The sequence below is a fragment of the Zingiber officinale genome, chromosome 4B (assembly GCF_018446385.1).
Source record: "Zingiber officinale cultivar Zhangliang chromosome 4B, Zo_v1.1, whole genome shotgun sequence".
NCBI lineage: Eukaryota > Viridiplantae > Streptophyta > Magnoliopsida > Zingiberales > Zingiberaceae > Zingiber > Zingiber officinale.
Window position 1 is genome coordinate 26,155,880 of NC_055993.1, and position 10,791 is coordinate 26,166,670.

General features: G+C 38.4%; 1 protein-coding gene across 1 annotated transcript; it reads right to left on the reverse strand.

The window, feature by feature from the left end:
• Window positions 1–253: 253 nt before the first annotated feature.
• LOC121978165 lies at window positions 254–2,340 on the reverse strand. The gene is made up of 7 exons (XM_042530541.1): window positions 2,184–2,340; window positions 1,851–2,113; window positions 1,578–1,781; window positions 1,277–1,378; window positions 979–1,086; window positions 818–903; window positions 254–341 (listed from the first exon to the last, which is right to left on the reverse strand). Exons 1-7 carry the CDS (start codon window positions 2,338–2,340, stop codon window positions 254–256), a joined length of 1,008 nt encoding a protein of 335 aa, XP_042386475.1.
• Between the last annotated feature and the right edge of the window lie 8,451 nt (window positions 2,341–10,791).

Consider the following 10,791-nt stretch of genomic DNA (forward strand, 5'->3'; position numbering starts at 1 on the left):
AGAATTACCATATTTAAAAATGCTTTTATATCATATTGTACCTATAGATTTCCAAAATGAATGCTCAATTTAAATCAATTGATAATATTAATATTTCACTGCACAAATCTAATTTATATTCATAACACAATTTGGATTACCAAATAAACAAGTCATATTCATATTTAAGTTCAAAATATTCATAACATACATTTAACACCACCCTATACCACTAATACAATCCTTTCTTTAATTCCCAAAATATATAGAAACTTCAATAACAAGTTTTCTCCGCCAATAAAGCATCAAAAGACATTTGCTTCAAGCGCCAAAAGGCATTTGCTCCAACCTTCAATAGCAACCTTCAAAAAAATGCAAACTTCAAATAATGCAAAGACATATAGAAGGGAAAAAGACATAAAAGACTATATAGCTATAAAGAATGATGAATACCCTTGCGACTTTAGTAGTTGGAAAAAAAATACAATACAGGATGAAATAGAAAATTTAGACAAGATCAAGGCACAAAGCAGCTATACATGGTCTTCATAAACTACTTTAACTCGTTCAATGCTTATCTAATCAAGGTTGTGAGATATGATATTGCAGATCTACAAGATTTCCATCATCAACAAAACTTAATATGAACCATGAAATATCCAAGTTAAATTCTATAAGGAATAAACAACTTTTTTAGAATTTTAGAGAGACCATGGTAAAGGATATCTCATTGTAGCACCTATATAGAGGAAGTAGTCTGTAGTTTAATATCTCAAGGAGCAATATAGACATTCCAGGCTTGTTCAAAAATGAAATGAAATTAAAAAAATATTATTACTGAAATGCCTCCTCATGGACTTCTATTGGTTGTGTTCCTTCAGGTTTATTTTGAAGGTGACGATCCACAGTCTCTTTAAGTAAATTCTAACAAGAAAATAAATTGTTAATAGAATAAAAATATATTTAAAAGTCGACTTAAAAAGTGAAATATATTATTACCTCAATTCGTATTGCCTCGTCATCAATAAGGGCGCCTCCTTTCTTTCTACTTCTTCGACTCAATTGTTGTATTTCAATACGACTCGGTTTTCTTCCATTTTCTTGAGACTAACAGGATAACAAATCCACATTTAGCACCAAATATTAATAGCATAAATTCTTCTATTTGCATAACAACTTATAGAAAGAAAATAAAATAGTAATAAATTACATTGGTTGTAATTATATAAATTACAGTAATAACAACTTACAGTAATAAATTCTATTTATATAAATTCTTCAAAAACTAACTATATACATTACATTGCTTGTAATCAATTTCTAGAATCCCATAAAACCTTGGAACTTCAAGGATAAGAGCATTAAAGTGTAAAACAGTAAATAAGCAGTGTGAAACTAACTGTAAGAAAGAAAAGAAATAATTTTGATTCTTACAAATTTATATTCCAATGATGGAATATTAGTGCGTCCTTGTGCATGAGTCCCTTTCTTTTTGTTCACATTTTCTCTATTCATTTTTGAAGTTTTCTGGCACAAAAATTTATAAGGAAATTATAACATCTATAACATATATAAAAAACTATTAATACTAGTTGTACCTCGGTAGACTTCCAATAGTTACATAAAACTTCCCATGTTTGAAGTGTCAAGCCATGAGGAATGGGTTGTATTGCAACAAGCTCTTCTAGTGGAGTATTTGAATCATAAGATGTAGCTTTCACTTTGGTCCTCCACCTTCTCCACGTAGCCCCCATCATTTGCATTATAACTCTTCTATGGCAATTGGAGATACAGAAACGTGCCTATAAACATAAAATAAAATATGTACATGATTTAAATTCATAATTGAAATTATGATCTTGTAAACTTACAGTAACACGTTTCCATGCATCATTCAAGCGATTTGTCGGCATTTTTCTCCAATCTAAAAAGCTCAGGGGCAACACAACTCCATTCCGTGCAATAGTCCCAATAAAATTTGCAAGAGTCGGTTGTAGATCACCGTAAGGCTGTCCCCTTTCATTGAATTTCACTACCAACATATGATCGGGATGTAATGCATGAATATCTCTCATAATAGTCTTGCCACGTTTTCTTTTCTGAGCTTGGGATGAAGACATGATCTCATTTTCATCTGAAAAATATAATTTTCACTTAGTGTTGCAAAAAATAATTTTCTATTCATATCCAAAAACATTTTTCACCTTGCTCATTAACCTCCTCATTTTGTAGCTCTAATGGTGAATGAGATGTTGTATCTTGTGATTCATTTTCATGATCAACTCCTCTATTACTCGATTCTTCTCTCGTAGATCGTCTTTGGCTATTTTGTATTAGCTTTCGCATTCTTTTGTTTGCCATTTTCAAAAGTTACCTACAAATCACAATATAGAAATATGAATGAAGTTTGAAGTGTAAAATCTGAAATTGTCATAAAATGTTCAAGCATAATAACAAAAGAGAACAAATTTTCTGCATTAAAAAAACATCTAGATAATTAACTCAGATATCAATAACAAAAGAGAAACAATGTTCCGCATTAAAAAAACACAAGGAATGAATTGTATTAGTCAAAATGCATAACTCTAGTAGCTGTAAGAAAAGATTTCTGTCAAAAAAAGTTTAATCTAGTTGAAGTGGTTGAAGACCTACTTGAGCTGAAAATCACTATAAACAATAGCATAAATAGAGTTGGTGATGACAACACTAAAGAAACACTAACGAAAACAGAACTATGTTGTTCATCATGCTGCCTTCTTTAGTGATATTTACCAATATAAAAGTTATACAAAATTAATCTGATTTGATGAAGATTCAAAGGGACCGAAAGATAACATAATTGAGAACATCTAAATGATTGGCTCAAGTATCATCAATGACATGGAAACTTTAGACCTTGTACACTATATATTTCTTTCAAACTATATCACAAAATAAGGGGAAAAAACTAAAACAGAAGCTCTAACAACACGAACTACATCAAACCTGATAAATGTAACTGCAAAACAATGCTAATAAAGAGTGCTACAAGGATATTTGTATACTTCTCAAATTCCATAAAAAAGTATCAAGAACATTGCCAGTGTAGAAGGCTTCCAAAATAGGTCAACACGAACTAATGTTTGAAGTATAAAAACTTTAACAGCAAATAGGATTCGAAAATAGGTCTAATAATCTGTAGAAGGCTTCCAAAATCAATATTAAGCAACATAATAAAAAATCGGAATCAGAGGATAAAGGAAACAGCGGCGGAAGGAATCATCGGCGGAAGGAAGAGGCGGAGGTTATGGTAGCTGCGTACCTGGGAGGAGACGGAGGTTCCTGGCTGTGTGACTAGAAGAGGCGGAGGTCGGAGGCTCGTCGACGATGGGATGAAGGTGAGTGTGTTTGTGGTCTGTGGAAGGTGACGAGGCGACTTTAGTGGGAATGTAAATTATGTTAAGGTAATGTGAGGGGAGGGAATTAATAGCGGGAATGTGAAATTTGGGTGGAGTCTTATTTTTATTGTATTAATATTCATATTTTGTTTAATTAATTTAATTTATTAAAATAATTTTAAAAAATAGGGAATGTAAATTATGTTAAGGCAATGGAATTTTGATTAATATTCTAGACCTGGACCGATCAGGCTCCAACCTGATCGGTCTGGGAGTCGCCTGATCGGTCTGTGGACCGATCAGTCCCTAGGCTGATCGGTCCCCAGACCGATCAGCCAACTCTCTGTGAGAGTTGGCTTCGAAGCCTGATCAGTCTGTGGACCGATCAGGCTATAGGTGGATCGGTCCCCAGACCGATCCCCCTACCTTTTTCTGCCTCCTGATCGTTTCCGATAACTTACAGTGAGCCACTGTTTGGTTTCTGATCGGTCACCAGACCGATCAGAAAACCCATAGTATCACTGGATCGGTCTGCTGACCGATCCAATGCCCATGTGGATTTAGAAGGCCAACCAATAAAGAAGCCCACTTATCACTAGCACATAACACTTACTCACTTCATTTCCACAATTGAATCAAATGAAAAATACAGCTCGCATTTGAAACATTTTTTTTTCACAAGCATCAAATGTGGCAATTCCATTTTCCCATAAATCTTTCAATTCAGTCAATAGGGGGCGCAAATATATATCGATATCATTGCCAGGTGCTTTTGGACCAGGAATAAGGGTGGATAAAATAATAGAATAAGGCTTCATGCATTCCCAAGGTGGCAAATTGTAAGGCATCAGGACAATAGGCCAAGTACTATGTGAAGTGCTTTGATTTTTAAATGGATTAAACCCATCAGCGGCGAGTCCCAAGCGTACGTTTCTAGGATCAGACGCAAATTCATAATGACATTCATCAAATTCCTTCCATGCTCGAGAATCAGCTGGATGCCTTAGATTTCCATCTGAAACACGTTTTTTGAAATGCCATTGCATATTTTCAGACGTCTTAGATGACATGAATAACCGTTGCAATCTTGGTTTCAATGGAAAATACCAAAAGACTTTGGCTAGAATTTTAACTTCAAGACGTTTTTTTCCACCTTTATACGATCTCCTTGATGATTTCTGCAAATTTTTCCATCTTGGAAGGTTACACACTTTGCAAGCCTGTTCATTCTCATTTTCCCCCCAATAAATCATGCAATCATTTGGACAAGCATGTATTTTTTTCATAATGAAGTCCTAAACTAGAAATTAATTTCTTTGCTTCATAAAATGACTTAGGCACTTGAGCTTCAGATGGAAGTACTAGACGAAGGAAGTCCAACAATGCTGTAAATGACTTATCACTCCATTTTCCATTCACGTTCAGTTGAAATAACTCAACAAGGAACGACAGTTTAGAAAACTCTGTGCATCCGGTATATAGCTGTTGTTTCCCTTCCTTAATTAGTCGATAGAAATCTTTAACATTAGACTCCATCGGTGTATGACTTGTTGATGCTCCAATGTAATTTTCATTATTTGTAGATCCTTCATGAATTCCAAATGCATCATGTAGCATTTCTTGTACCATCGGTTCATGGCTAGTTACTTCAGAAACTTGTTGCACTGAATAATGAAGTTCTTTGTTATCATGATCTTGTACAATTAGTTTTTCTCCATGAAAATTCCAGATGCGATAATCTTGTAAAATACCATTTATCATCAAATGTTCGTGTACTGTCTCACGATCATGATTCAATGAATTTATGCATTTGCAACAAGGACATGGTCTCGTGACATCTGGAGCCGCATCACCAAATGCATAACGCAAAAAATATAGGATTCCCACCCGATACTCAAGACTGCCATGTGGCACAACCATCCATTGCTTCTGCATAATTTGATGCTGTTCAATAATTTATAAAAGTTAAAACATTGAAGCAAGATTTATCAAAAATTAAAGAAACTTCGTAGATAAAATTTCCAAGAATTCAACAAACATATATATAAATACAATTACTAAATATAAAAATGAAGCTTAGCATCATAGACACGTTGTAAGCAAACTACAATAATAAACTTGAAAAATAATACGGATAACTCGTAGAAAAAAAAAATCAAATTAAGGGATTCATTGGAAAAATTTACAAATCTACCGGCCAACACAAATTAAACCCTAATCGATTATAATTTTTATCACCATTAACATATAAAAACATTGTTACCATACAAAAACTAAACCAAGAAATTACCTCGAGAAACAAAATCAAAGGCGATTTATGATGTGGATGTCGAAGGATGATGCTAGGGTGCAATTAATCTGATGTGTTGCTATAATAGAGAGGATCGCTGGAACATAGATGGTCGATAGAAAAGAGAAGGTCGCTGGAACAAAGAGGGTCGCCGAAATAGAAAGGTTTGCTGGAATTGTGAAAATAATATGAGATGCGAACATGGTTTTTTATTAATCTCGTATGTACCCTTTAGGAGCGATCATAAGTTCCTTTTAGGAGCGGTTCTAAACCGCTTCTAAAAGGAACTTATAGGAGCGGTTCTAATAACCGGTTCTATATGTGTCCAATAGCAATGGTTTGACAACCGCATCAAAAAAATCTCAATTGAAGCGGTTTTAGGAGCGGTTACACTTGACCGATTCTATTGGATCTGCTGTTACAACCGCTTCATCAACTGCTGCTATTATTGTGGTCCTAATGTCCAATTTTTTTTGTAGTGTAACAAGCACATATATTTGATATTTATTTCTTTAATTTATCAATGGGTGAGATTTAGTTCGATGAATCAATAAGCCCGATAAATTGGGAAATGGTATCACTTATAGTGTGTGTTGTTGATTATAGAAGGAAGCTGTGCCCTAGAGATACTAGGTTGATAATGTCCTCAAGAGGAGCTCATAAGGATTGTCATGTTAAACCCTGCAGGTGGACTTAGTCCGACATGATGATAAGGTTGAGTGGTACTATTCTTGGACTAAGATATTAATTAAATGAGTTGTCAGTAACTCACTTAATTAGTGGACACTCGATATCTTAAACACAGGGAGACTAACACACTCATAATAAGAAGGAGCCCAAAAATGTAATTTGAGATTGGTGCGGTAGTTCAATAATAGTTCTCTAGTGGAATGAATTATTATTGATAAAATTAAGTTGTGTGTTCGGGGCGAACACGGGATGCTTAATTTTATCGGGAGACCAAAACCAATTCCTCCTCTCGGTCCCTATCGTAGCCTCTTATTTATAGAGTACTATACCCACCTATACCCACCTTATATATGTTGGTGCAATCGACCTAGATTTTGATGTGTGTGTCAAAGAGTTTAAGTTAGGCTTTCATATGTATTTGATATGTGGTTGAGTCATGCAGGACTTGGTGGAACACATAAGGACTTGGTGTGACCAAGTTCGGGAAGCTCATCCAAGGGCTCGGATCGTTGAGTCGGTGAAGGATGGTGTGGAAGACATCCGAGGGACCGCGCGGACGAGGAGCAATGGAGTGGAGCCGAAGGAAGTGGACTTCAAGGCAGCGTGAAGGATGGCTCGGAGAGGAGCTGCGGGCTCGGGTGCATCTGAGGGACGAAGGCCGAGGAAGAGGACTTCAAAGGCGACTCCGGAAAGGATGAGAGGAGTGAATGTACTAGGACCAGTCGACTGGTCATGAGACCAGTCGGTCCTGAGACCAGTCGACTGGTCCTAAGACCAGTCGACTGATACATAACCGTTGGCAGGAAATGGCTTTCTAAAGAGAGCCGTTGGCTGTTGCCAACGGCATACCAGTCGACTGGTGCATGGACCAGTCGACTGGTGTCAGGGTTTGAGTTGATTAGTGATCAACTCTTTCCTCTTATTTAAGGGGAGCTTTGGGGCATTGAAGGGGTTACTGATACTCATTGTAAACCTTCTGAATCTTGCCCAAAGCTTCCAAGCCAACTCTCTTCCTTCTAACCCTAAGTTTCATCTTGTAAAGAGGAAGAGAACTTTGTGAGAGGTTTGCTCCACCGAGAAGGAGAAGCTTTAGCCGGAGATTGCCGGGGACTGATCCACCAAAGGATCAAGGGCTCGTCCACCTCAAGGACACGTCGTGGAGTAGGAGCAAGCAATCTCCGAACCACGTTACATCGAGCGTGTTAGCGTTTGTATTCTCGTTTGTGTTTCTTTGTTTTTAGTTTCTATATTTCCACTTGCGTAAACTAACGTATTGTAGAGAAGAAATTGATTTGGGGGTGACCTAGCTATCCAACCCCCCTTCAAGCCGGCCACCGATCCTCCAACAATTGGTATCAGAGCAAGGACGCTCTTCAACGGACTAATCGCCAAGAAGAACAACATCATCAATGGCCGGCTCAAACATTCATCCACCCAAATTTGAAGGGGACTTCTCTTGGTGGAAGAAGAGAATGGAGGTATTCTTCGAAACCGATTTTGATATTATGCTAATCATGGAAAATGGTTTCGAAGTGCCTAGGGATCAAGACAACAAGATACTTGAGAAAACAAGGTGGAGCAAGAAACAAAGGGAAGAACATCTAGCAAATTCGAAAGCCATCCATCATCTACTACATGTTCTTCCCCAACAAGAAGTAACAAGAGTTGGAACCTACTCAAGTGCCAAGGAGTTGTGGGAGAAGCTAGTGGAGCTTCATGAAGGCACATCGGAAGCTAAATTGGCAAGAAGAGATCTCCTCCGAACTCAACTCAACAATGTAAAGCTTGAGAAGGGAGATAAGGTATCTACACTTCATGCTAAATTTAAAGAAATCTTAAGTGGACTAACAAGTGTAGGTGAGAAACTCTCCAACCGGGACATCATAATGAAAGCTATCAATGCTTTCCCAAGATCCTCGACATGGAGCTCCATTGTAGATTCATTCTACATTTCAAAGGATCTAGAGAAGAGCTCTCTAGATGAATTCTTCTCAACCATGGAGCTTCACGAAACAAGGGTTGAAGGATTAGAGGGAGAAGCAAATAGATCAAGAGGAGTAGCCCTTGTGGCAAACAAGGGAAAGGGTAAGAAGAAGAAGTCTTCATCCCCACCATCCCCCGACTCCGAAGAATCAAGCGCCTCAATGGATAGTGATTAAGAGGCGTATATGGTAAGGAAAATGAGAAGAGCTTTTAGAAGATTTTTATCTAACAAATCTCATGCTAGGAAAAGCTCAAGAAGCAAAAGTAGGACAAGGAAGATAATTTGCTACAATTGCCAAGGAGAAGGACACATAAGAGATGATTGTCCTCTCTTGAAAAAGAAGGAAGGGAAGAAGAAGAAGGAGAAGACAAAAAGAAAAGGGGAAGAAGGCTCAAAACCTAAAAGCAACATGGGATGATCCTTCATCATCATCAGAGGAAGAAGAGCATCACATAGTCAATTTTGCTCTCATGGGGATTGATGATGTAGCCTCCACCTCATCCGAACAAGAAGAAGGAAGGAGCTCAAGTGAAGATGAAGAGGGGAGCTCAAGTGAAGGGGGAGGTCAATCATCGGATTCGGACTTCTCGGTAAGTGAGGTACATAATCTTCCTCCTCATATTTTAATTAAAATTATTTCAAGCACAAATGATGACTTGTTCAAGGTAAAAAGGAAAAACAAGTCTTTGAAACATGATATTAGCATGCTTGAAGAAAAATTAGAATCCATGTGCTCTAAGGACTACAATAAGCATGTTTTTTCTTCCTCAAGTTCAAATGTATCATGTTTAGAAGAAGAAAATAGGGAATTAAGGGAAAAGATAGAATACCTTACCAATGCCCTTAAGAAATTTGAAATTGGCTCTAAAATCCTAAATATGATCATTGGGAGCCAAAGGGCAAGTTTTAAGAAAAATGGGATAGGATACAATGAACAAAATAATGAAAAGACCTATCATTGTCTACTTGCTAGGGGGCAATCCAAGACAAAGACCATAGATAGGAAATGGATCCCCAAAGAGTACTTGGTCAACCCAATTAGAAAGAATTTCTATTGGGTGCCAAAATCAATCCTCAAGGGTTAGAGGATTTTATGGCAAGTCAACCATGGAAGTCAATAATTCAAAATTTTCCTATATGGTTGACTTGAGACCTTAAGGGGGAGGGCTTAGCCTTGATAGAGATTTATGATCAAGAGGGCTAAGTAGAGGTTACCTTTATCTCACAATGATTAATTTCTAACCATGAATGTGAGATATTAGGATGATACAAATAATTCACTTATGCTTATGGCATTTTGATGAGTTATGAAGTGTATCAATGTTTAGTGTGTTAGGATCCTTCGTACGGCTAGAGAGGGGGGGTGTGAATAGCCGACCCCAAATTCTCGCGTTTCTTCCTACAATTCGTCAGCGCAGCAGAAAAACAAACAAGGAAACGAAAACAAGAAGATCAAACCTCAACGCGTCGATGTAACGAGGTTCGGAGATGATACTCCTACTCCTCGGCGTGTCCGTAAGGTGGACGAAGCCTCTCAATCCGTCGGTGGATGAGTCCCCGGAAAACCGGCTAATACAATATACTCCTTGTGGGTGGAGAAACCTCGCCACAATATTCTTGCAACAGCAAGAAAGGAATACAACAAGAGATACAAGAAGACAAGAACAATGAATGTAAAAACACAGGTTTTCTTGCCTCCTTGCCGACTGGATTCGTTGAAGCAGCAGCTCCTCAGAACACCTACAACAGCAGGATATCCCAGTCGAGAAGCTCACGCGAAGCTGCGAAGAAGAGCTCAACAAAGCTCAAGCACCGGAACAACAGCTCTGTAGCGGAAGAGAAGAGAGAGTTTCAGAAGCCCTCACCCCTTTATACTGCGAAGAAGAAGCGGCGAAGAAACTAGCCGTTGCGTCGCAAGCTAGAACTCGATCGGTGCGGACCCGTCGGGGAAAGATGGATCATCTCGATCGGTGCGTGGACCGATCGGAGAGGTGAATCGGTTCACGCATCGATCCTTCCTTTCCTTCGCGATGCTGCGTCTCGATCGGTCCACGACCGATCGGGACATAACTTTGATCGATGCGTGGACCGTCAGCTGCTTTACGCCTCTGTTGCTTCGATCGGTCACCGGCCGATCCAACGAAACTTTTCGGTATTTGATCGGTCACAAGACCGATCAGATGAGCCATGTATCATTGGATCGGTCTGCAGTCCAATCCAAACCAAAACCCAAACCTTCCACACCAACATCCGGTCAACCTTGACTGTTGGTACATCATGCCTAGCATCCGGTCACTCCCTTGACCGCTAGCACTCCCGGCTAAGTGTCCGGTCGATCCTTTGACCCACTTAGACTTTTCCACACCGGATGTCCGATCATCCGATCCATCTGGATTTTCCTCTTCGTGCCAAGTATCCGATCACTCCCTTGACCTACTTGGACTTTCCAACACCAAGTCCGATCATCCCCG